General features: G+C 38.1%; 1 protein-coding gene across 2 annotated transcripts; it reads left to right on the forward strand.

Moving 5' to 3' along the window:
• Window positions 1-2,528: 2,528 nt before the first annotated feature.
• Window positions 2,529-27,734, forward strand: LOC118822645 (NACHT, LRR and PYD domains-containing protein 12-like). Of its 2 annotated transcripts, none has more exons than XM_036591829.1 (14): window positions 2,529-2,581; window positions 7,319-7,420; window positions 7,521-7,622; window positions 7,841-7,954; window positions 10,353-12,140; window positions 12,482-12,655; window positions 13,196-13,369; window positions 13,455-13,628; window positions 18,062-18,235; window positions 18,476-18,649; window positions 26,394-26,567; window positions 26,672-26,845; window positions 27,061-27,234; window positions 27,420-27,734. In XM_036591829.1, exons 2-14 carry the CDS (start codon window positions 7,377-7,379, stop codon window positions 27,427-27,429), a joined length of 3,450 nt encoding a protein of 1,149 aa, XP_036447722.1. In that variant the 5' UTR covers window positions 2,529-2,581; window positions 7,319-7,376; the 3' UTR covers window positions 27,430-27,734. The 2 variants fall into 2 exon arrangements, with proteins under 2 accessions (XP_036447722.1, XP_036447723.1); XM_036591830.1 differs by lacking the exon at window positions 2,529-2,581 and adding an exon at window positions 6,214-6,240.

Here is a 27,734-nt window from a genome sequence, read left to right on the forward strand (position 1 = left end):
CCTTTCAGTAGGAAAGTGAACCTAAGCACAAGGCCAAGGCAACACAGGAGTGACTGAACAACAAGAAAGTAAATGTTCTATGATGGCCAAGTCCAATCCAATTCAGAATCTGTGGTCCTGGAAACAGCAGTTCACAAGCAATCAGCCTAAACAATCTAGAGCAAATCACAAAGAATGGATGAAAATTACTCCCAAACAGTGTGCAAAGCTGGTACAATCTTACCCCAACAGACTAAAAACTGTTACTGCCACAAAAGGTGGTTCTACCAAGTAATAATCTAAAAGGGTTGAATACTTATGCAAGCAGTACTTTCAGTTTTAATTTACTTTGAAAATGTACTTTACAAGCATTTCACTGCTGTCAAAACAAAACCTCATCTCCAAAATGTTTACTTTACAGGAGAAGGAAAAAACATACTTTACTTTTAATGTAAGCCATTGGAACCAGACTTTTATTCAAGTAATTTTGTGCTGCTTCTTTTGCTCCATTCAAAAACCAAGCTGTATTTTATTGTCTTGGTTACCAATAATGATAATGTGTCATCACAGTATGCTTGGGCTCCCCTGATGCTGTGCTCATGCTTAGCTGTAATGCAGCATGTTTAGTTATTGAAACAGTATGTAAAGGTTTTCGGTTGCGTTTTCAAGTAGCCTATGTGACGTTCTTTTTTAGAGGTTATGAATGTTATGTGGAGCAGTTCGGTTGAGTACTGTAGTTGGGAGTGTGAGCTACTGTCATTCAGGTTTGGGTTCTGATTCATAACCCCCAACGGGATGCTACTGTATTTGCTTCCATTTAGAAAGCAGATTTTTTTTGGAAGTAAAAGCGTTCCAACTCGTAATCTGGCTGCTGTGTCAATTCTGAATAAAGGTGTCTTAGGGGCATGGACTACAAGCTTTTTTATGCAACTCCTCCCAATAATAATTAACACATATTAACCTTTCTGGTGTCTGCATCCACCTAGAGAGAGACATCTGACAATGCAAATGTGAAACTAAGTTTTCAATTTGAAAGTTCTGGGTGATTAAAAACTATTTTAACTTTCCTTTAATTTTAGAAAGTAGAAGGATGTATTTCACTAAAAAGCAAAGAAAACTTAACTATATATTTCCTTACCTATATATTTCTACAGCAAATGGGTTTTGGGCAGTACAATGCTAGCATTAGTGCTACTGAGTGCTGATCGGTTGGCGAACGGAGCAGCTCTTCGGCTGCTCTGTGTCCAGGAAATGATTGTTTTCTTCTCCATTAAAACATTTTAAGCATTTAGAAACTATGATTTTTTGCTCAAATGCTCCATCTTAATCCATTCATTTTGGACTCGCTCGGGAGCTCCCTCTAGCGTTTGAGAAACACGGAAGACAATACAGAGTGTTAATTCTTTCTACAAGTTCTCTGACATCACTGCAAGCACGCCCAGAGAGGACGTACAAACACGGAGCAATAGAACTTCTGTGTTTGTGTTCATATATTCTCTGTGTTGTGTATTTTGTACTGGCTCTGTGAAGCAGCTGTGATTAGATACAGGACTAAGAACTGATAGGCCAAGTTCATCTTTCGACGTTGGTTAACGACGTTGAAAGGACTCACCTGTCCCGTTTCCCCAGTTTCTGCTCATTTTTTTCCATTACCCCTGTTCCTTTTCTCTCCTCAATTCCTCGCGTTCTTCCGGGGTAGGAGAGGAAGGGAGATGAAAGACAGGGACAACATTATCTGACAACATTCTAGGATGCTGTGACAACGAAATGGCAACTTACTCCTAGAATCCTTTCCATTTCAATATGTTGTGCATGGAACTCATCGCTAAGATGCCAACAGGTGGTCATAATACCACACAGCAAAGTTACTGAATAATGCGGTTGTGACAACGTAAACATTATGCAAACGCTGTAGCAACCTTACACCCTGGACAGGTCGCCAGTCCATCGCAGGGCAGATAGACAGACATACACACTCACTCTCACCTAGGGGCAATTTACCATGTCCAGTTGGCCTGACTGCATGGTTTTGGACCGTGGGAGGAAACTGGAGCACCCGGAGGAAACCCACGCAGACACGGGGAGAACATGCAGAATCGAACCCAGGCCCTTCTTGCTGTGAGGAAACAGCGCAACCCACTGCGCCACCGTGCCGCCCCCGCTGCGCCACCGTGCCGCCGTGCTGTCCAGGGTGTATCCTGCCTTCCGCCCAATGGCAGCTGGGATAGGCTCGAGCACCCCACCGCGACCCAGAAGGATAAACGGTTTAGATGATGTATGTATGTATGTATGTAGCAACCTTATTAAAAAAAAGTAGACAACGTTGTGACAATGTTGTGTTTAAAGGAGATGCGGGGGAGCGATTTTCAGCTACAGCGTCACAGGCTTTCCCCATTTGTTTTGCCCTATTTTACAAAATAAATAAACAAAAATAATAATAATAATAATAATAATAATAATAATAATAACAATAATAATAATAATAATAATAATAGAACATGACTTACAAGCCATTATGACTACTGGGGGGGACTCGCCCTTTCCTGGCAGAGAAAGAGCTCCGAGAGCGCATGCGCTCTATTCTCCTGGGCATTCCAGTAGGGTAAGTTCTTTCGTTCTTTCTCACTCGTAAAATTGTTCTAGATGTTAAAATACAATGTCAAAATCGAAAAACGCTTCAGACCTCCACGTTTTGCTTAACTTTCTTCGCTTATCTTTGAAGTCCAACATGAGATCCTTTAAGGGCTCACAGAGAGTTGTGCGCTATGTGCGCAGGTGATAACACCATGGAAGGTCGTTATCACTGAAGTACAAAGTGAAATTCTACATGTTCGGCTGCTATTGTTATTCTTACTATTCATATTCCTGTTTTTTCTTCCAAACACATTTAAATGCTTTTAAAAAGCACACATTCATACTGCCCGAGGGCTAGATGTATTTAATTAAAGAGCTGGTCGAGCTCACTAGAATTTGCATGAACCTGTGTACAACCATACACGAATATCGAAATATCTTAAATCTGATCCACAATTATTTATCTGCCTGTACTGAGCAGATACATTGTAAGTGTCTATAATTCCACTTTTCAAATGTTTTATTTTGTTAAAAGCAGTGTTCTTTGTGACAAACAAAACATACTAAGCTTGGATGAATGGCATTAGGAAAATTCCTCGTATCTACTCTCTTTGTCAATTTTATCAGCTCCACCTACCATATAGGAGCGCTATGTAGTTCTACAGTTACAGACCGTAGTCCATCTGTTTCTCAGCACATGTTGTTAGAGTTTGTTTTAAAAAATCTAATTAATAACTAGTTACTGGTAGATCAGTAATTCACATTCTCCTCTACAATATGCATACACCACCTCTAGAGTAAGTGAAGGACTACACCTATTCTCACTTGAAGTTTCACTTTCATAAACATTGAACGTTGCAAAGCTAGTTCAGCATAATTCTTATGCACACATCCTCCATGACTGTAACCTAACCTTAACCCAGAAAATATTCATGATCTCTCAGTTGAGTGACCTAAAGAAAACATTCCCACACATTGCAAACTTCACTGAAAATAACCAAATGTCATAACCCATAGAGAACAATACAGCAATAATGGATTTGTCTAATAGCAGTAAGAAGAATAAATGGAAGATGTTGGTTAATCAAGCCCCTCACAGACAAAAATGATTAAAATATAATAAATTGATGCAATAAATTAAAATAAACAGTGATATTAAAGAGGAGTGTTTGTAGGCCACACTGGAGCACACTGTAATTAATTAGGGGAAAACCCAACCTCTTCAGTGTCTGCTTGTCAGCTGCAGGGACAGAACAGTCTACATGAAAAACAGCTGTCATTGGGCAGAAGGCAGGATACACCCTGGACAGGTCGCCAGTCCATTGCAGTGCAGACACACACATTCACACCTAGGGGCAATTTAGCACATCCAATCAGCCTGACTGCATGTTTTTGGACTGTGGGAGGAAACCCACGCAGACACGGGGAGAACATGCAAACTCCACACAGAAACGACCCTGGCCGGGAATCGAACCCAGGCCCTTCTTGCTGTGAGGCGACAGCGCTACCCACTGCGCCTCCGTGCCGCCCTATCCCTATCACTTGAAAGTGAAATACAATATTATTGCTGTATTAATTTCAGTTAGGCAATACATGTTTCTGACTCAACTAATTAATATGGTGGTCTATTGTGTGTAGGCTATAAGTGTTTAGCTTTAAAAAAAAAAATTAATAACAATATGTTTACAACCCAAATTCCAAAAAAGTTGGGATGCTGTGTAAAATGTAAATAAATGTAAATAAAAACAAAAAGCAATGATTTGCAAATCTCATAAATTCATATTTTGTTTACAGTAGAACATAGAACACATATCAGATGTTGAAAGTGAAACATTTTACCATTTCATTAAAACATGAACTCTTTTAGAAAATGATGGCAGCAACACATCTCGGAAAAGTTGGGACAGGACCATGTCTACCATTGCGTAACATCCCCTCTTCTTTTGACAACAGTCTGTAAACATCTGGGAAGTGAGGAGACCAATTGCTGGAGTTTTGGGAGTGGAATGTTGTCCCATTCTTGTCTGATGTAGGATTCTAGCTGCTCAACAGTCCTGATGGATTTTTCGTTTCATGATGCGCCTACTGTTTTCTATTGGTGAAAGGTCTGGACTGCAGGCAGGCCAGTTCAGCACTCGGACTCTTCTTCTGTGAAGGCGTGCAGTTATGACGGATGCAGTATATGATTTAGTATTGTCTTGCTGAAATATGCAAGGCCTTTCCTGAAAGACCGCTGTCTGGATGGGAGCATATGTTGCCAAAAGCTGTAGATTTCGTTCAGCATTAATGGTGCCTTGACAGATGTGCAAGACACCTATGCCATGTGCACTTATGCTCCCCCTTACCATCATGGATGCTGGATTTTGAACTGTGTGCTAATAACAAGCTGGGAGGTCTTTACTCTGGAGGATGCAGTGCAGTTATTTCCAGTACAGAATCATGCCAGTTTTCAATGCAGTGCTGCCTGAGGGCCTGAAGATCACAAGCATCCAATATTGATCACTGGCCTTGTTCCTTGCGTACAGGGATTTCTCCAGACTCTCTGAATCTTTTGATGATATTATGTACTGTAGATGGTGGGAAATCCAAAGTCTTTGCAATTTTACATTAAGGAACATTTTTCTGAAATTGTTCCAAAATCTTTAGATGCAGTTTTTTGCTGATTGGTGAACCTCTGCCCATCTTTGTTTCTGACAGACTCTGCCTCTTTAAAATGCTCTTTTTATACCCAGTCATGTGAGTTAGTTGCAAATTGCTCCTCCAGCTGTTTTTTTATTAGTACCACTTACTTTTCCAGCCTTTTGTTGCCCCTGTCCCAACTTTTTTGAGATGGGTTGCTGCCATTAAGTTCTAAATGAGCTAATATTTTTCATGAAATGGTAAAATGTCTCAGGTTCAACATCTGATATATGTTTTATGTTCTATTGTGAATAAAATATGGGTCATGAGATTTGCAAATCATTGCATTCTGGTTTTATTTACATTTTTTAAAATTTTACACAGCGTCCCAACTTATTTGGAATTGGGGTTGTATTTACAGAGCACTTTTCATACCAGTGGCAGCTCAAAGTGCTTTAGAGACAGGTGAAAATGTTTTATAGTAACAGACAAGACAACAACTGATCAAGTTGAAAAGAAATACCAAAGAGACTATTTTACAGAAGGTGTTTTCTGAAGGCCAATATCTGCTGATGTAAGATCATGTGCTGAAATATAAACAGACGGACACTGTGATGTGAGCGGGTGCTAGGTTATTTAGAGCCTTAAAAAAACAGTAGGAGAACTTTAAAATCTATCCTGAAAGATACTGGTAGCCAGTGCAGTTCTTCCAAAATGGAAGTGATATGATCGCTCTTTTAACATCAGCAGTAACTTTGCTCTGGCTGTTCCATGCTTGACTTGCTGTTTAACATAGATATACAGACATTTCTTAACTTATAACATGTCATTTGCTTATCAGTACCCTAGCAACCACCTAAGATCCCATATCAACCACCTAACAACACCTTAGCAATACCAGTGAATTGCTTAACCTGGGCAATCACTCAGCATTTTCGTTAGGAAATGCACTTTTCTAGTTTTGTTGTTTTTCTTCTTCTTTTTCTTCTTGTTCTTATTTCTCCACTCTGCAGTTTTTGAGATGTGAACTCCAAAACGACTCCAGAATGTTTGGTCTGATTAGAAAAGGTGTGCGTGTATACATCTTTTTGACTGGATGTATAGTTTCCACGTAGCAACTGTTCAAAGTAAAATAATTCCTATTGTTATGAATAGGGTACCTATGTGGCCAAAGGTTTCTACAAGGGAAAGAGTCATGTTCATGGGCATAGGATTCATAGGATAACAGCTAGGTTAGTTATAGCTGAAGTACCATCCCTTGCTCAATGTGCAGTATTTCTAAAGCTTCACGTTTCTGGTAAAATGATTCATCTTGCATACAGCACTCTGTTTTTGTTTTTAATAACATAAGCATTGGCCGAAACCAAAGTTGTCCATTTTTACCCACACGGCGCCGTTGTGGCTGCAGGTGTTCATTCCAATAAAGCAGGAGCACACATGATCAACTGTTTGAAGACAGAAACTAATGATTAAATAAGTTGAATCAGCAGTGCTTCATCTTGATTGGAATGAAAACCTGCAGCCACACCAGCCCTTTGTGGGTAAAGTTGGACACCTTGATGTAGTCTACATGGAATAGGGTTAATAAGCTTGCCTAAGTCTAAGAAGACGTATTTGTGTTCCTAATTTGTCAGTTTATTGCTTTATTTCATACAACTAAAAATGTGATTGGAACGGATCATTTCAATGGTCTCTAGATAAGCTGAGAATTCAAACATGCTGAAACATAATTGGCTATCAATAACATAATTGTCAGAACTAATGCCGTAAATTGAACCAAACCTTCTAGAAAAGTTCAAGTGTATTGTTACATTCCAAATTAAGTCTGACAGATGGCAGAATCAGATATCAGATGGACACAGCTCCAGACTGTTCAGAAAACGTAGATCTAAATTTGTATCAAATTAGGAATTTAGACATCTAAAACTTCACAAAAACAGTAGCATGACCTTTAAAACAATCTTTCATAGTAGATCCATCAGATTAATCAGGTTTAAAACATGACAGCAGAAACATATTTTTATAGTTGTGTTGTCATAAAAACATAGATGATACATTGTACAGCCCTACTTTAAAGCTATTTAGTTTGTGACAGAAATGATCATTGTCCGTACAATAGAGAATAATTTAATCTGTTGAAATACAGTTATACAGGTGCAACAACGGAAGAAGTTTGACAATCCAAAAGACAGTTTTAATCCACAATGAATCCTCCTGACAAACAAACATCTAAATTTGAGGCACTGAGGTAAGAACACAAGATATTGTACAAAATAAATATCTGTACAGTTTTGTGTTGCTTTGACAGGTGAACACACAGATATATGATATTTCTTTGTCATTTCAAGGCTTGCCTCGTTAGATCAGCCAAGTTGTGTCTCATGGAGAAGTTCCAATTCAATGTTGCAACCAGATGGATTTAAAGAAGCACCCATTTCTCCCACACAAAGGTAAGCATCCTAAAGAAATTTCTGATACTGACTTCAGAGTTTACACCAGTCTGATTTTGTAATTGTTAATATAATTTACAACCAGCTATTTGAATGATGTCCTGAATTAAGTGAATTGATGCCAACACTGTTGGTAAAAGATAAAAGTAGTAATGAGTTATAAATATTCACATGATTTTAGAAGAATTGTAATGGAAATGGCTGTATGCTGTTTTAAGCTCATGTAAACGGCCGAGGCTTGTCTCCTTGGAGGCTGACTGTGTGTCAAACAGAACTGCATCATCAGTGCTCGAACCTGGAACAATGACAGAGGACACTTCCATCTCTCAGTGGTAAGACACCAGCACAGCACTGCCTTATTACCTCTCCTACATGCTCAGTATTCAAGAAGAAAACATAAATAAATTACATTCAAAAGTTTAAAATCACTTGGACTGATAATAGTTTTTAACACAGAGTATTTTATATAATAATGTTGTTTTATATTCAGCAATAATTTATACACTGTGAATTTAAATAGTAGAAACTAGACACCAAGTTATTTTTTGATGTTTCACTCAATATTTAAAGTATTCTGGGAACAACAATTTCAGTCGTAAATAATATAAGGTAACTTGGGTGAGGAAGCCCCTAGGGTCAGACAGCCCACCTCTTATTTTTTCCTTGATGAAATGATGGGGTCAAATTTATTCTCTAGTCATTCACTAAGTGGCTAAGGTCTAATTAATTCTAACATTTCAGGAAAATCTGGGGCAATACTAAGAATTAGGGATGCATCAATACAGATACCAGTAGTGGGTATCGGTCTGATACCGTGCTTATGTACTCATAAAAATTCACCTGACTCTTTGACATATGAACAGGAAGCCATTGGTTACTTTAAACATCCCACCTTGGCAGATTTCCACTAGGAATAAACTGTGTGATTATTGCCTATTTTGAACAAACAAAATCACAACTGCTTCCACAGTACGGGTACACACATGCATTATAACTAAACAGAGACTGAAAAAAGTCAACATGTCCTCCCTAAGCCCGCCTGTGCCGACTTTACTTTATTTGACTGAATGCAATAGTAGAGTATACATGTTAATACAGAGGTGTGTAGACGTTGTATTTCATGGTTTAATCTTAGGCTTTGTCTGTACATGATGGTATATTTAAACGTACAGTGTAAGTTACCAAAGAAGAAGATTTCTAAAATCACACAGTGTATGTCTGGCTTTACAGGACATTCAACTACAATTCAACCAGCCAAAAAAAAAAACAAAAAACTCCCAACAAGATGTAAAACTCGAAATGTAAGCTCATTGGATGCATTAGCCCGGTGTGATTCCTTCTGTCGCTGAGCTACAGAAACTGTTGGAGCAAAACTATGACTTATTTTACTTACACTATACAGAAGTGCTTTTCTGCCCAGGATAGGTTTTTCCACTGCAGCTCCAGTCAAAACAAGGTAACAAATGTAGCATAGCTAGCTAATGCTCTTCGTTTAAAATCAGCTATATTTTAATGACTTAATTTATTCATTAATTTAATGAATGAATAAATTTACACTAACGACTACATAGTTCTAAGCAGGCTACTCGGTGTGATATCAGTCTCTGTATTGGCAAGTACTAAAAAACATATACTCATAATTGGTTTGAAAAAACTGGTATTGATGCATCCCTATAAGGAATAATGGGAAGTAAAAAAACAAACAGTATTTATAGAGGAGTGGTGATGAAGTTCAAGTGTATCTGGTTGGTATTCAGGAGGTGATGACCTTGAGAATGGTCTGTGATTGGAGGATGACGGGGAAGTGAGTTTCACATGATCTTCCAGAGGATTCTGAGAGTTAGAGTCTGGGAGTGGATCTGTGTGCTGAGCGCTCAGCACTACAGAGCTGGAGGGAGGTGTGACGTTGTCCCCCAAAATATTGTTTAGTTAAATTTTCATCATAAAACCACTGCAGTTTTGCTGACTAGCTAGGATTAGCCTTACATGCTAGCTATAGAGATTATTAGCTATAATTGTGAAAAATGTTTTGCTGCTTCGCTGGAGATGAGTTTATATGTGAGTTTTGCAGTCAGGAAGAATTACATCCACACCTGGTCAGCACTGTTATGTTCACATTTAGTAAGAAATGTTGTTATTAAACACAAAAATTATTATATTATATTATATTATATTATATTATATTATAATTAATAGTAATAACATTAAATTATTAATTTTGCATGTTATATTATCTATATTAATTACACATATTAATATAATGTAATTATATTATGTATGTAACTAATATAATTGCTATAACTATTTAAAGATTTTTTTCATGGACTGAATTTCTGTACACTAATCTGCAGTTCCAGTTTACCTCCCCTAACTGTGCAAAGGTTTATGCATCATCCTGTACATGCTAAAATTATACACAGACACTGTTAACTTTACAGTTAATGTATTGTTCTTGATTGTTAATTTCCCCCTACTGTAATTACTGTATTATTGTTTATCCACAATAATTTTTGGTCAAGGATAGCACATGACTAGTATATTAGAATTATATTATATATATATGTAGATTAATTGGTTTTATGATTAAAACTATTGATTCCAAATGTTTGAACTGTGATTTAACAATTTAAACCTTTGAAAGGTGATTCTGAGTGGTAGTATAACTTAAGCTACTTATATTTAAAGATATACAAATTATCTAATTTCTTCTTCCCGGAATCACTCTTTCAGCACCACTACTTCAGTCTCGTCCACAGATACTGAAGTGGAGCTGCAATATACACATAAACATAGGCTAAAGGAAAAGTTCCAGTGCATGTACAGCAATGTGCCAGGACAAGGCTGCCCGATGTTCCTGAATGACATTTACACAGAGCTTTACATCACTGAAAGTGATAGTGGTAACATCAATAAGGAGCATGAAGTGAGACAGATTGAAATAATGTCCAGGACACAAACAACAGTAGAAATACCCATCAAATGCAATGACATCTTCAGTTCCTCCCATGGACACAGCAAACCCACTCTGCGTGTCCTGACAAAGGGTGTTGCTGGCATTGGAAAAACCGTTTCTGTCCAGAAATTCGTCCTGGACTGGGCTGAATGCAGAGCGAATCAAGACATAGAGTTTGTTTATCCACTAGCATTCCGTGAACTCAACCTGTTGAAGGAGAAGCAGTTCAGCTTGGTTGAGCTCCTTCACTATTTCAAAATGGAGACCCCTCAAGGAAGAAACCTTCAGAATCACAAAGTTCTCTTCATCTTTGATGGACTGGACGAGTGCCGCTTTCCTCTGAACTTTCAGAACAATGATAGAAAGTTTGACCAAATAGAGCAAGTATGTCTAGATGTTTTACTGACAAACCTCATCAGTGGGAGCCTTCTTTCAGATGCCCTTATCTGGATAACAACCCGTCCAGCAGCAGCCAGTCAGATCCCTCCTCAGTGTGTTGACCTGGTAACCGAGGTACGTGGTTTCAATGACCCACAGAAGGTCGAGTACCTCAAGAAGAGAATAAGTGACCAGAGTCTGGCTCGCAGAGTCATCACACATATCAAGTCCTCAAGGAGCCTCTTTATCATGTGCCACATCCCAGTCTTCTGCTGGCTTTCAGCCACTGTTCTGGAAAGAACGTTAGGTGACTCAGATGGTGGAGAAATTCCCAAGACGTTGACTCAAATGTACATGCACTTCCTGCTGATCCAAACAAAAGCTAAAAATGACAGATACTCCGTAAAACATAAGGCCGAAGGGAAAGACATGATTCTGAAATTGGGCAAACTAGCTTTCCAACAGCTACAGAAGGGAAACCTGATATTCTATGAGGAAGATCTAAGAGCTTGTGACATTGATGTCAAGGAGGCAGTGGTCTACTCAGGAGTCTGCTCCCAAATCTTTAGGGAGGAATGTGCACTGACTCAGGGTAAAGTCTACTGCTTTGTACACCTGAGCATCCAAGAGTTTCTTGCAGCTATATATGTGTTTTTCATGTGCAAAATCCATAACTTGAACGTTCTCGATCAGAAACGCTGCACTGGAGCTGATCCTAACCTGGATGCGCTGTATGACTTGCACAGGAGCGCCATAGACAGGGCCTTACAGAGTGAAAATGGCCACCTGGATCTCTTCCTCCGTTTCCTTTTGGGCCTTTCTCTGGAGTCCAACCAGACCCTTCTCCAAAGCCTGGTGAAACGTAGCTTTGGTTGCAACTATCAAAGCACAGAAGCAACAGTGGATTACATCAAGAAGAAGATTGAGGAGAACTCCTCGACTGAGAAGTCCATCAATCTGTTCTACTGTCTGAATGAACTCAATGAGCTCTCTTTAGTGAAGAACATCCAAAACTACCTCAGCTCTGAGCGTTTCTCCAAACTCTCCCTGGCACAATGGTCAGCTCTGGTGTTTATGTTACTGACGTCAGAAGAAAAACTGGATGTGTTTGATCTCAAGAAATACAGCAAATCAGATGAAGGCCTCCTGAGACTGATGTTAGTGGTCAAAGCTTCAGAAATCGCTCTGTAAGTAGGCCATGCCCTGTACACTATAAAAAAAAAATGCAGCTTTTAAAATTAAAAAAGTAAGTAACCATGTTAACTTGAAATTTTGAGTTCATTAAACTTGTGATGTTAAGTTAAAAGATTTTTTTTTACATTTTTAACTTATTATTTGAAGTTCAGTGAACTCAACATTTCAAGTTAAGTTACTTACAGTTCCAGTTACTTACATACTTGTAAGTTTAAAAGCTGCATTTTTTTTACTGTGTACTTTTTAAAATTTGATGATGTGATGATTTGGAAAATGTGGCCTCAGTTACAGCAATCTTCTCCCATTATGTTCTATGATGATTTTTTGTTCTCAGGCTGGATAACTGTGGCCTCACTGAGAGATGCTGTAAAGCACTGGGCTCTGCAGTCAGCTGTACCTCCTCAAGCCTGCGAGAGCTGGATTTGAGTAGTAATTCTATAGGAGACACAGGACTGAGGCATTTTACAGACGGACTGGGAGATGCAGAAAGTAAATTACAGAAACTCAGGTAAAGCTTATGCTATTCCATCAGTCACAAAGTAAAGAAAACATGCAGAATCGATAATGGGAGTGAAAGGGGAGGAATCCTGTCCAATTTAATAAGTAATTTACAATGTATGTTGTCAAATTTGGCATGTATAATTATTGTACTAGAATATTTTAAATAGTCTAATTCTGCACACATTTATACTCCTTTTTTAATGAAAGAATTTAATAGGATATAAAAAGGCAGTAGTTTTGTTGATGTTTTTCATGGTTATATTGTGTTTTTTAGACCATGCTAATTTGAAAATGAAATGGCCAACTTCAGTGAAATGCTTAAAATTAAAAATAGAACATTTTAAAACATGAAGAACACACACACACACACACACACACACACACACACACACACACACACATATATACACACACACACACATATATATATATATATATATATATATATAAAATATGTGTGTGTATATATATATATATATATATATATATATATATATATATATACACACACACAAACATATGCTCTATGGTTCTCTTGTCTCTGCAGACTCTCTTACTGTAGAATCACAACACAGGGCTGCTCCATTCTCGCCTCAGAGCTGATTCCAAAACTTCCATACTTAAAAGAACTGGACCTCAGTGAGAACAGCCTGAGGCAGTCTGGAATTCAGATACTAGCAACACAGCTGAAAAATCCACAGTGCAAACTAGAGGTTCTGAAGTGAGTATTTTCACTAAATATATTTGTAAATAGCAGTAAATTGGAAAGTTTCAGTGATAAGATTTCTTTCTCTACCTGCTGGTAGACTGAAGGACTGCAGAGTTACTCCTAATGGAAGTCTTGCACTAGCCTCAGCTCTGAGGTCAAACCCTTCACACCTTAGAGAGCTGGACCTGCACTGGAACAACCCGGGAGATGAAGGAGTGGAGCAGCTTGTGGCTATAATGGAGAATCCAGGCTGTAAGCTTGAAGAATTATGGTGAGTTATAATTTTTTTTATATTCACATGCTACTTTAGGCCATAATGGCATAAAAAAATGTACTTTGAAGTCAAGCCTTTTTGTTAGTTTTTGAAGTAAAAAAATAAAGACAACCTCCAACATAGATTTACCTGATTAGCTCTTTATGCATTAATTGCCTCATTAAGACTGGTCAAGCAGGGCAATAATTGTTATTAGGAATTGTCAGATGATTGACATTGGGAATTGTCAGATGATTGTCATTAGTTGTCAGTTGATGACAATTCCAGAGAGTAATGAATTCTATGAAAAATAAATTTTCTGAAAATAAATTCTTAGTTGACTCTTCAAGCTAATACTCAACGATCATGGGTTCCTGGGCAGCTGCCTGAGGATCTGAAAATTAAGCTAATTGATGCATACAAAGTAAGAAATGGCAGTTAAATGAGAACTGTGGAAAAATCTCAGACAGAGCTGCTCATATGCTGACGAGTAAGGCAAAGCAAGGGCCTGCAAAAGAGGTTTAGCTGAAACAAAAGTTTTGATGCACCTTTGTACTACATGATTTTCAAGGAGGAAGCATCAGAAGAAAATTTTACCTTCAACCTCATCATAAATATCAACATCTAAAGTATGCACAACAACATTTGGGTAGGCATATATGACCACTGCAGAAGTGCACTTGCTGTTGAAAATGGAATACTGCCTTTTGGCCAGATGCCAAGACAGCTCTCTATCAGACAGGCAAAGCACACCTATGCACAGAGAATTCATTGATGCTTTCTAGACACCAGAGATACGTGGCATATGTGGCAGGGGATTTAGGCCTTTACAGACTACAAAGCAACCTCACATATCTGTGATGGTGATACCTTACTCCCAAATGTAATGAACGGTTTCTACACAAAATTTCTTTCTTTGCTTACAAAAACATATTTGTTGGCATATGGCATGACTGCTAACAGCATTTATTTTCCCTGTCTTCATAGCTGTTGCTGACTTGAAGTGAAAGGTATCGAAAGTTTCTTGACAGTTTGAGATGCACTCAAGCTTTAGGAATAGTTTGGCAAAAAATCAAATTTACATGATCTTTCATTTACATGATCTTACCTCAAGGGCAGTCAGCCCAGACATGTCCAAAGACACGTCCAAACTGGATCTGCTAGGCTAACAATGCTAACAATCACTGAAAGTCAGTAGTCAATCAAACCGTTCCGGAAATACATGCCCGAAACTTCTCAACCAGCTCAAACTACATCCAGGTCTTAAATCAGGTGATACAGACAAGTATGTGTGGTTTAGAACACAGTATGGCTAATTATAAACTATTTAAACAAAAGAAACCTTTCAGAGCAGCTAAAAATGGGCAGCTATTTAGAACAACTGAAATCACTTCTTTTCTTAGCACAATTTGGTATCATTCTGTGCAAAACGACCAAAGATTGGTCTAAGGGAATTCACAACACAGACAAAGGGTATCATAGGTAGAGAAGCTAAGTAGGGCTGCAACAACTAATTGATATTATCAATAATGTCAATAATAAAAAATAATTGGCAATAAATCAATTAGTTATCAAAGTGATTGATTAGTTGGCTTAATGATGTGTGTGCTTCTAATTTACATAATGTGATTAGAAGAAGGAAATACAGATGTGCGACTGCAGTTCAAGGTCTTGCAATATAAAAAAATTCACTTTGTTTTCTGTATGACATGAAACTGAGCACGAGTGCGCAAGAGAATGAACATTGCATCCATGGCAGAAACTCAGCATGGTGTGATACTAATATCTTAAAATCGCATTCAAGTAAGATCAAGTGAAAAAACAGCACATGACTTTTTCAGCTAATTCTGTGTAGTTTAGCAAAGCAGTGCTAACACAAAGAATGAGCTGCATTTGAAAACTGTAAGAAACTGCTTGGATAACTACACGGTTATCAGTGCTGATTGTAGGCTAATGTTCCCAGATTACCTTGGGTATTTTTCATGTTTTTTTTTCCTGTAGGTTTTAACCTTTTTAGAAAATATAAATGAGAAGATTATAAGGGTAGGTGTGTTTTGTTTTTATAAAGAAAGAAGAGAGAGAGAGAGAGAGAGAGAAAGAGAGAGAGAGAGAGAGAGAGAGAGAGAGAGAGAGAAAGAGAGAGAGAAAGAGAGAGAGAGACGTGATAGAGTACAAGAATAGGTCACATCTTCATAAAAGGAAATGTTTTGATTTGTTGAATAAAACAATATTGCCAGACTAATATCTGTAGGTTTTTGGTTCCCAATGAATCAATTAATTGAAGTTAAAGTAGTAATGGACCAGCTATATGTATGTATATGTTTGAACGTTAATATACACTTGCTGAGCACTTACATTTACATTTACAGCATTTAGCAGACGCTCTTATCCAGAGCGACTTACAAAAAGTGCTTTGTCTATTCAGAGAAGGTATCTTTGCTAGTTGCCAATACGTTAGAGAGAAAGCCAGTCCTGAGCTCAGATACTGCTAGAATCAGAAAGTCATTATTGACACCTAGAGAAAAAGGAACAGAGTTAAACACAGAACAGTGCAATACAATACAATACATAAGTGCAGTACAATACTTTACAATCAATACTTAATTCGGTGCTCATTTAAGTGCTGTATAAACAGATGTGTCTTCAGTCTGCATTTGAAGACAGTGAGAGACTCTACTGTATAGACAGCTAGTTGGAGTTCGTTCCACCACCTGGGTGCCAGCACAGAGAACAGTCTTGATGCTTGCCTTCCGTGCGCCTTGAAGGATGGCGGGTCAAGTCGAGCTGTGCTTGAAGCTCGAAGGGCATGTGGTACAGTTCGAGATTTGACCATTGCCATCAAGTAGGGAGGGGCTGGTCCATTTTTGGCTTTGTAAGCAAGCATAAGGGTTTTAAATCTGATGCGTGCAGCTACAGGAAGCCAGTGAAGGGGGCGCAGCAGTGGGGTGACGTGGCTGAACTTGGGGAGATTGAAGACGAGCCGTGCTGCTGCTTTATTAGGAACAACTGTGAAGTTACTCATGCATGTAATCTAGTTAGCCAATTTTGTGGCAGCAGTGCAGTGCATAAAATCATGCACATATGGGCCAACAGCTTCAGGTAATGTTCACATTAACCATCAGAATGGGGAAAATCATGATCTCAGTGATTTTGACCATGGCATATTTGTTGGTGCCAGATGAGCTGGCTTGAGTACTTCCATAACTGCTGGGATGCACAACCATCTCTAGAATTTACTGAGAATGATGCAACAAAGAAAAACATCCAGTGAATGGCAGTTCTGCAGATGGAAACACCTTGTTGATGAGAATGGTCAAATGAGAATGGCCAGACTGTTTTAAGATGACAGAAAGGCTACGGTAACTCAGATAACAGAATGCACAACAGGTCAAACCTTGTGGCGGATGGACCACAACAGAAGAATACCTCGTCGAGTTCCACTTCTGTCAGCCAAGAACAGAAAGCTGAGGCTGCATTGGGCACAGGCTTGCCAAAACCAGACTGCTGAAGATTGAAATATGTAACCTGATCTGATGAATCTCAGTTTCTGCTGAGACACACACAGATGGTTCAGTCAGAATTCGGCGCCAAAAGCATGAATCCGTGGATTTAACCTGCCTTGTGTCAACAGTCCAGGCTGCTGGAGGTGGTGTAATGGTGTGGCGAATGTTTTCCTGGCACACTTGGGGCCCATTAATACCAATCAGTCAATGCTTGAATGCTGCAGCCTATTTGAGTATTCTTGCTGACCAAGTGCATCCATCCCTTCATGGCCACAATTTGCCCATCTTCTAATGGCTACTTCCAGCATGATAATGCTGCCTGTCACAAAGTCGTCCAAACTGGTTTCATGAACATGACAATGAGTTCTTCAGTTGCCAGTCACTGGATCTGAATCCAGTAGAACACCTTTGGGATGTGGTATAACAGAAGATTCACAGCATGAAAGTGTACCTAAAAAGCCCTACCCAGTATTACTACAGTGTTCCTAATAAAGTACTAGGTGTATATATGTTATTTGGATAGTGGACCCACCAGTGAATCCCCAGACCAAGCTCTCAGCCACATGGCATGACAGTAAGTAAGGACCAAGCTGGATAAAAATTAAACAGTGCTTTCCTTGAATGCATTAACTTTGAGTGATCTGTAAAATGAACTTAGTAACACTATTGATTTTAGAATATCTTTATAATATATGGAAACCATCTTTGTATTCTGCATGTAAAATATGATCACAACATACACAGAGATTTTGTCAGAAAATTCATATTTTATTCAGTGAAATAACATGGGACCCCACCTTCAAAGTTGAATTTTATCTCTTCTCTCTTATATATCTCTTCTTTATTGTTATGGAAGGTCTTGGATCCTCAACCCCAACATTTGAACCCTGTAAATAACACCACATGGTATAAATTTATTGTTTTTTTCATTTTTTATTTTATCTTTAGGCTAAGTTATGGTTTGCTCACTGAGAGGAGCTGTGAGGCGCTTGCTTTGGCCTTCAGGTGCCGCTCAGCTAGTCTGAAAGCAGTGGACCTGAGTGGAAACTCAATACGAGACACAGGAGTGGAGCTGCTCTCTGCCGGGCTCAGAAGTCCACAATGCAAACTGGAGATACTGAGGTCAGAGTCAGCACACAGCTTTAAATTCATGTCTGAAACACAGGTTTAATCTAGGTTTAATTAGCAGACTGCTAAAATGGAAAAGGGAAGAGGTCAGTTTGGAATGTTTGTGAGAATGAATAAAGAACATCAACATGCTTGTGTGCAAATTAACTTTTATTTTGCTTTGTTCAATCAAATAATTGTTCAACTTCATTTTTATATACATATATTCAAGTTGACAAAAATCTGTTTTTGCAGGTTGGTATTTTGTGAGATCACAGAGGAAGGAGCTGCTGCTTTGGCCTCTGCACTTGCTGCAAACCCCACAACCCTCAGAGAGCTGGACCTGAATCAGAATCACATCCGAGATTCTGGACTGAAAGCTCTTTCCGAGGTGATGGAGAATCTCAGTTGCAGACTTCAGACCTTAAGGTGAAGAAATTTTACTATTATACACTGAGAACCAGATGTACAGTGGCCCCAAAATTATTTGGACAATTGTGCCATACTTAAAAATGTAATAAGTTCATTGTGTTAGGAAACACAATGTCAAAACCAAGTGGCATTTATTTTGAACAAATCATTCCAAGTGTTTTTTTTTTTTGACAAAATGCTCATTGAAAAGTTGGCTGTTCATAATCATTTGAGCAGTTTTGTAGCACCATTGTAAGAAAACCAGCCTCAGACTTTGATGGTTCCACCTCTGTGCTTTATAGAACCCTTGTTTGGCTGATGTCAGATTGATGTTGTGCTAAAAGTGTTTTTCTTTCAAAGAAATATTATTTAAATATTATTTGGTCAATAAGTAACCTTAAACACCTAAGGTACCCATGGTTGAAGTGTTCACATACTTTTCAAGGCCACTGTACATAAATGGTCAGGCAGGCGGAGCACAAATGTGCCTTGATGCATCTGCAATATGTGCTCACGGTTTGTCTGAAATTTACTTTTGATTTACAAAGGTTGTAGCTAATCTAGCCAGTTGAGAATAAGGACTGTCTATAATCTAAGCTATATTTGTGTGGTGCTGGGTTTTAAAGGTTTAGTGAAATACTGGAGTAGTTGGCAAGCTCAAAAAAGAACAGAAAATGAAAGTTCAAGGATGAAGAGATTTAATAAATGTTTTTTTTTCCCATCAAAACATTCTATAGTGGTGTAATTCAACTCTAGCACAAAAAATAAAATGTAGGGAACAATTGTAATGGTGTCATTTGATGGCAGCTCACCTAGGGCTTGTCTGGTCATGTCATGGATTTCCATGAATAAAGATAAAACAGTTTATTCATTAGGATCTATACTGCATCCTATCTATTGAGTTTAACTCTATACAGAAAGATTGAACAGAGCAGAAATTCTAACCAGGGTTTATGATTAATTAATTAATCTATTGTTAATAACAGCTAATTCCTAGATCAGGTTAATCTGTTGGAGAATATATTTTTTTATGTCAAATTGCAATAGTTTGTCTTTGAAATTTAATATTTCTCTTATTCTTTTAGTTTTTATGTAATATTCTTAAATTTGTAGCAAATTTATGAATTCTTATTTTCTCCATGCAGTGTTTGAAGCTGCACTATGAGCTCAAAAAGGCCTCACATCTAAAATTCCATTGTGTGGTTCGTTTAGACCCTATATTTTCTCAGTATTGCTTTCAAACTTTTTCCTGAAAAAGAAGAGATGACTACAGCTATGATATGACTCCTTCATGGTTTAAATTTTGTTTGTAATTTTAAAATGATTTGACTAAGAATCATGACATAAAGAAATAATCAAGAAGTAAATAAGACAACACTAAAATTCCATAATATGTTTAATAATGCTCCTGAATGCCTATACTCTCTTCACAAAGTATACCATTTTGAGAGGTAATGCTTGTTTGTGTTTCATATTGCTGTGTGAACGTGTTATACACAGTATCTCTTGCAGAAGCACCCAACAAGTGTCATGTCTCACCAGCTATCAAAATTATTTCCACACTTTTCAGCTGTAGGAAAGAGCTTGAAGATATGAGAATATTGTAAAACATTTTTGCATCACACAGATTTTGAAAATACCAGTGATAACAGCAGCAGAACCTAGGAATTTAGATGAAACCAGCTTGAGACATCTTAAAGAAGCATAATGTCTCTCAGTTTTAGGGGAAACGATGGCTAGGATCCATTCTGGAAAATTCAGATGAAGATGGCAATGTCCTTCATGGCCATGACGTTTATTTTGATGGCAAGAAAGACAGGATACCTGTTGGGTGCTTCTGCAATAGATTTTAAATATAATAGATCCCCCCACGGAAATGGGAGAATATATTGCTGCTGTCAGAACAAAACTTTATATGTCCATTTTTCAGTTTTTGACATAATTTGGAAGTGCCTGTTGTGTATGTAAATTTCATGATGAATGGACCAAAAGAAACTGCCCAAAATTATGTGTAAAAAAGTCTGACTTACATTAAAAGTAAAGTATGTTTTTTTCTTCTTCTGCAAAGTTACTATTTTGGTTTTGATCCGACAGCAGAGAATTATAAAGGTTTATTTTAAAATTTATTTTAAAAAAGTTTTTCTATTTAAAGTTTTAGGCAATATTTATGTTGCCTCTTAGACAAACACTGTATATTAAAAAAGAATTAAACCACCAGGGGAAAAATAACATGTTAATTAGACATAAGCATAAGTTTGACCTAAAATAAGATCTGATCTATATTTTAGTTGTAACAGTAGAAAAAGAGAACCCACACAAACACAAAACAATTATGTAGTTTTTCATTAATATATTGAACAAAGTGATCCAACATTATCTATGTTCGTCTGCAAAAGTATGTAAAACTCTTTAGTTATCGGTTTTGTATAGGAAATAATTAAGGTCAGGAGATTCAATCCAGTTGCATGACAATTAGGTAAGTGTGGCTGACCCTACCCTTTTAAAAAATATCAACCTGAGTCTTCACCATTAAAGTCTGGTCTTTATCACACACAGTGGTTAGTGCATGTCATGTCTCAATCAAATGAGATGTCTGAGGACCACAGAATTTTTTTTTTTTTGCCAGTGCTCATTAGGCTGGTGGAGGTTCCAAACTATTTCTGAAGAGTGTGGTGTCCACCAATCCATTCAGTGTATAAACAGAGGAAATTCAACACCATTAATGATCATCCAACAAAAATGACTCCAAGAGTAAGGCATAGAATGTTCTAGGAGATCACAAAGAACCCCAAAGTAACATCTAAGGATCTTCATGCCTCTCTTACACTGGCTAATGTCAGTGTTCATGAATCCACAATCAGGTAAATATAACAGAGTTAAAGCCGTTCTCTAAGAGGAATGGGCCAAGATTCCTCCAAGTCACTGTACAGGGCTGAGTTATAAGATCAGTTTGGTTGATGTTACTGCTGCTTAAGGTGGTCACACCAGTTCCACCAGTTCACATACTTTTGCTAACAATGACATTTAACGGTGGAACACGTTTGTTTAGTAAATTGAAAAACTATATAAATTGTCTGTGTTATTTGTTATACAAACTTTCAATTAGCACTGTGGGTAATACAGCAAGCATTCTTTAAAGTTGTAAAAATTGAGTTTTACTAACGATGCATTACTAAATACTAATGTATGTACTTTGCAATTGCTTTTATACATAGCTGTATCACATTTTAGCTTGGATGCCTAACTAAAGAACTAGCTAACTAAACAGGTTCCTTGCGTAGCTGATTCTATGCTAAGCTGTGGAATAAATTTGGAAATTACAATTTCAATTAACCTAACAGTGGAGTTAGCATTAGGCTCTATTATGATTACAAAACACCAAGGTAAGAAAGAAAGCTGAAGCACATACAAAAGGAACTAAAAATCCTGCAAGAGGCATCATAGCTTTTTGCGTGCTGGTGGGCCCCCATGTTGTGCAGCAGGTGTCGTTATTTTTTTTTTGCCGCTTCCCTTCAAATAGCCTGAGTTTGCCACTCCTTAGTGTTGTATTTATGCCCAGTATATATTTAAGCTGAATTGCAGTTTAATAATTGATGGGGCAAACCTTACAGATCCACCATTAAAAACTAACTGGAATACAGCTTTGAAATGCTGCATTATGGTATGAATTAAAATTTTTGCTTGATTATAAAATCCATGATCTGACTAGGCATGCACTTGTTGAAGTGTAGTGGAATGATCCAATAATTTTATCCTGTTGGTAGGTATCAGGCTGCCCCAGCCTGTAGTCCTGAGCACTCTTGAGCAGGTTTTCCTCAATAATTTCACCATACTCCTGACCCATCCTTACTGCCTCCAACAACTCCTAAGTAGGGGCTTCCATCTAGCCACTCTGCTATAACGCCCTAATTGGCACAAAGATGGTTGTCCTAATGGCAGGTTCTCCCATCTACACACCTCTGGAGTTACCTTCAGGTTCTTGGTCACCCCCCGACTGAATTCTTCCCCAATTGCTTAGTTTGGCTGGGCGTCTGACACTAGAAGTCTCTGTGGTTGTGAAATTCTTTCATTTAACAATAATGGAAGCCACTCTGTTCTGCACGACCTTCAAAGCTGCAAAAAAATTTCAGTGCTCTTTCCCAGATCTGTGCTTTGTCATAATCCTGCCTTGGAGGTATATGGACAATTCCTATGACATCATGGGTTGTTACAAAACAGAACAATCTTCATTGGCAAAATGGCAGAGAACGGCAGCCTTCCTCGACTGCATCCATAGCTTTAAGATATACAATAACTTCCCCATCTATTGGCGCCCCTGGTAAAAATGAGTAAAAGGAAATTCACCTTTTGGGGGATTAGCTTAATCTCACACTGAAGAAAAGAGAAATCTAACCTTTAATTGCAGTAAATTAATTCTGAGAAAAAAAAGAACTCATTAAGAAATAATTATTTTTTAACAAAACCACAAGTGCCAATTATTGGCACCCCTGCATTTAATACTTTGTACAACCTCACTTTGCCAATGAAACAACATCGTAGTTTCAGCAGTTTCCTAAAACCAAGCACGCCTGATCAGCTCATGAATGGCTCGTTAATCAGTTGATGGACTGGATCAGGTGTTTTAAGGTAAGGAACAGATAAAACCTTGCAACAAGGTTAAGAAACACTGAGCGGACTTACTTGCATTTAATAATACGATCATAATCTGGTTATCTGGTTATAATCTGGATATTCGGTTATTCAACTGGTCATGGAAACAGCATACTTTGATTTCTTAGATCGGAGTAAGGTACAGAAATCTGATTAAGAGGTCAGATAAAGAGATCTGGATTTTAAGTCACTGATCAATTTTTTTAGTGCATTTATACTTTTACTCTGATTTCTTTTGGATCTCTCAATCTGTGCATGTGCGAAAACAGAACGCAGTACCAGAAGTAAGCAAGCAGCATTTAACACAGCACCCACGAGATGGCAATAAAACAATTTTGGAGCAACGCTGAAATAGGGCTGGGCGATAAAACGATAACGTTAAGTATCGCGATATAACTTTTCCTCGATAGAGCGATAAGACAGGTTCGATAAATGTTCGATATAATACACCATTCTCACACTTCCATGTTTTAGCGAAAGCCCTGGTGGCATTTTCTACTGCAAGGAAAGCGACACTACTCTGCTGTCGCCAGGAGAGGGCGCACTTCCGAATTTTTCGACTTGATTAGAGAGGGAGGGGGTCACGAGTAAAAAAAGGGTCGCCAAATATACTTTAGCAACGGCTGAAACGCGGAGTTATACAGTCCCTGTTTGAGTGGAGCGACCGGCGATCTGTTCTCCTGTGACCGAGTGTGATTGACGAGGTCAGTGGTGTAACTGTCCTACAGTGAACTCACCTCTTTCCGTGCATCCTAACAACTTTAGCGGTGTTAAATCACGTCTACAGCGCCGTGTTACAGCGCCAAACCGTCATATTTTAGTATTAGTGCATTCTCGAGCAACGAAAGTTAAAGAAAGAAGTGAGTTCATGTTCGAAAGTAAACTGAGGAAGCTGTGAGGTCTTGGAGAGCGGGAGAGCGCTAAGCTATCTTTCCAGGCTAGCTGTTTTTAGCTGCTGGCTAAGTTGAAGCAGCGGTCCGGCACAACACGGTGAATTGATGATACTGTAGATCAAACAAGACACAGAATCACCGCTTTCAGTTTAAACATACCTAAAAGGAGGACTCTGTGACTGGTGTGAGAGATTCACACTGCAGATAATGCTTTTACACAGCAAACATCAGATATACTGCGGTTCACCCCTTAAACTACTGCGATAGCATAGAGAAATCCACATGTCGCTAGCTGGTGTCTGAATACTGTGATATGCTCTGACATGGTTGTGGTAGGAGTGACAGCAGTGACCTACCGAACCGAGTTGACGTTGTTGAGAAACTAAAGGGTTTAGCACTGTTGTTGGCCACTTGTTTAGCATTTGTAACCGGGTAGCCGAGCGCTCGTCACCAGACAGCTAAAAAAATGTGTTTTCTTTCTTAAATCATGACTATTACAAAAATTGCAGCTGTGCTTTTCAAGCTGATAAAAACAGCTCAGAAACTTTCTCCCACTCTTCCATGACAGATTAGTGAAATGTTCCACTGTTTGCCGAGTGTTTGTCATGATCGGACCATAAAGGATAGTTTAAAACCACAGTTAACCACCCAGGAGCAAAATCAGCCTTCAAACGTGAAAGAAATCATGATTTGACATTTATCGCGATATGTATCGATATCGAACGATATGAATTTTGTTTATCGTGATAACGTTTTTCGCCATATCGCCCAGCTCTACGCTGAAACCATGCTTGATGAAATGTTTAAATATTCTTCATCTTCTAGATGACGTGTTTGTATTTTCAGGTTATGGCTTGATTAGAAAAAAAAGCCACAGCACAAAGTTTGGGTAACATTATTATCTTTCATCACATTTACGAGTTTATTGGCTGGTTGCAAAGCAGAAATCCAGTTTTTGTTTGACTCATGTAAACCCAGAGTTTCCTATTATTTGATTACTTAAGTGCACGTAAACATGTTGATGGGGTTACTAAATCAGATTTTCTGTAGTTATCGGATTATTAAGTACATGTAAATGCACTGCCTAATAAATAGCTGCAAAGGTTGCCTAGTTAGCCCTTTAGTGGATACTGCTGGGCTAGTTAGCACTAGCATCTACAAACCCAGAAGATAATACAGCTTCATTCAACAGCTAAGTTTACCTAGGATGTGTTAAATTAACGCATACGACAAAGAATCCTCATAATGTTGGACCTGTCAGTGCAATACTACACTCGGTATCAAGTGCCATGCCCACACGGCTAACAGAGTGGGCATGGCTACGTGTTCAGAGGACCTGTCACTCTAAATCAGTTGACCTATAGAGAGTGCAGGTGCACCCTCTTCTAAGACTTGCACCCAGTTAAAAAGTACCAAAAGTCAGAATCCAATAAAAGATTTCAGAAGCAAATACATAGTATTTAATACATTTAAGTAAGTAATACATTCATCTAAGTATGAGTAAAAATGGTAAGCAATCTTTTTTGAAAAATTAAGTTTGGTTTAACTCTCATTATTTGTATTTGCAACATATTTTGGAGATTTAATACAAGCAAAATGTTTAGTATTTATTTTTTGTATTATTTTATTTGAAACTTTTGGCACAAAATTACCTTCATAGTCTCCCATTGAAAATATGTGGCGCTCTATTAAGCTCAAAATATGACAATGAAGGCCCCATACGGTTATGCAGCTGAAGACTTGTGTAATCTTGTCTTTGTACTGTTTTCAGTTGAATACAGGTCAAAAAGAATTGCAAATCATTGCTGTCTGTTTCTATTTGCATATTTCCTGCTTTCCCAACTTTTTTGGAATTGAGTTTGTAATTGTGTGGTGGACCAGTATCAAACATGGTAGTGTGAGTGGTGTGAGTATGAATGTGCGAGGCATAACGGTGATGCAATGTTATTTACACACATCAGTGTCACTGCTGTGAGTGGTCCACCACACAAAATTTCCAGATATGCTTGGCTCTGTTTAGAAACTAGTCATTGATGGATGAGGATGAATACTACTCATTTTGCATCTATAGATGGGATGCAGCCTAACTGTACACCAGCAAGGTAGCACTACAAAAAAATGTTTCTGATAAAACATACTGTAATTTTGATTATTCATTTGAATCTTTACAACCAGAAAGCTAATAAAATTCCCTATAATTTCTCTGTCTCTCTCTACAGGCTTAGAGAGAGTGGAGTTACAGAAGAGGGCTGTGCTGCCCTCGCATCAGCCCTAATCTCAAATCCTACTTATTTGAGACAGCTGAATCTGGCTAACAACAACTTAACAGATGCAGGAATAAAGATGCTTTCTGCTGTGCTGAAGTATAGCAAGAGTGCAATTGTTCAACTGGAGTGAGTGCTTTGACATTATACATCAAATCAACCTACATACATGTTATATATGACCTGATATCTAATACAACCTACTAACTAACATATATGTTTTTTCTCACCAGCCTGAATCAGTGTGGGTTGACTGGAGAATGTTGTGATGCACTGGCCTCTACTCTCTGCAAAGAAGCTTCATGTCTGAGGGAACTGAACCTGGGAGGAAATAACCTGCAGGATTCAGGAGTGGAGACTCTTTGTGCCGGATTAGAGAATCCACACTGCAAACTGGAGATTCTGAGGTGATACATTTTGTTGCTATTAACGTTCATAACGGTCATAACTTTCTAGGGTGTATAATATATATAATATATATTCATTTTTCTGTGTAAGGACGCAGATTTTGGGCAATAAACACCAATCATTTCCCTTTATCTGTGCTTCTCTGGAGACTGCTGTACTATATAATGTCAGCTTAAGTACTTACAATGTATGAAGCTACAACTTTTCCTTGTAGACTGTTCAACTGTGGGGTCACGGAGAAATGCTGCACAATCTTAGCATCAGCTTTAAATGGCAAACACACAGTCCTGAGAGAACTGGACCTTAGAGAAAACAACCTTAAAGACACAGACATAAGGCAGATTTCCGCCTTACTGGAAAATCCAGACTGCAAACTAGAGAAAATTAAGTAAGTATTTTACTGAATGCATGTGTATACTATAGAAGGCTTTTATCTTCATTAAAGTAGGGCTAAACAGGAACATGTAATAGGCATGTATTTTTCTTTCTTTCTTTCTTTTAACTTTGGACTAATCATCTTGTTTCTGTGATTGTGTACCGTTAACTAAAACGTATTTTTTTTATTTTTTGCAGCTTATACTGAGTGATTTAACAGTGGATTCCCCAAAAATGAAAAGGAAAAAAGTTTACCTGTCATACTTAACAGCCTATGTGATCTGTGGAAACTGAGAAGCTTACAAAAGTGTACAAAAATACTAATCATAATCCTCTATTTATTATTATTTAGTGAATGTATTTAATATTGTTCTTATTATTCACAAATATGGCCAAAAGTGTGACCATCACACCTATATGAACATGTTGGACTTCCCATTCTAAACCCATGCATGTTAATATGGATACTTCCATTTCCCACTAATGCTCACAGTTAACTGGGGCAGAAATTTC

This window comes from Colossoma macropomum, unplaced genomic scaffold, assembly GCF_904425465.1.
Source record: "Colossoma macropomum unplaced genomic scaffold, Colossoma_macropomum, whole genome shotgun sequence".
NCBI lineage: Eukaryota > Metazoa > Chordata > Actinopteri > Characiformes > Serrasalmidae > Colossoma > Colossoma macropomum.

What these genes read in the sequence shown, in the direction of transcription:
- LOC118822645 (XM_036591829.1), top strand. Translation starts at nt 7,377, where the DNA reads ATGAATCCTCCTGACAAACAAACATCTAAATTTGAGGCACTGAG. An exon ending in AAAGCTTCAGAAATCGCTCT is followed by an intron (nt 12,141 to 12,481) that starts GTAAGTAGGCCA and finishes TTTTGTTCTCAG; the next exon opens with GCTGGATAACTGTGGCCTCA. An exon ending in TGCAAACTAGAGGTTCTGAA is followed by an intron (nt 13,370 to 13,454) that starts GTGAGTATTTTC and finishes ACCTGCTGGTAG; the next exon opens with ACTGAAGGACTGCAGAGTTA.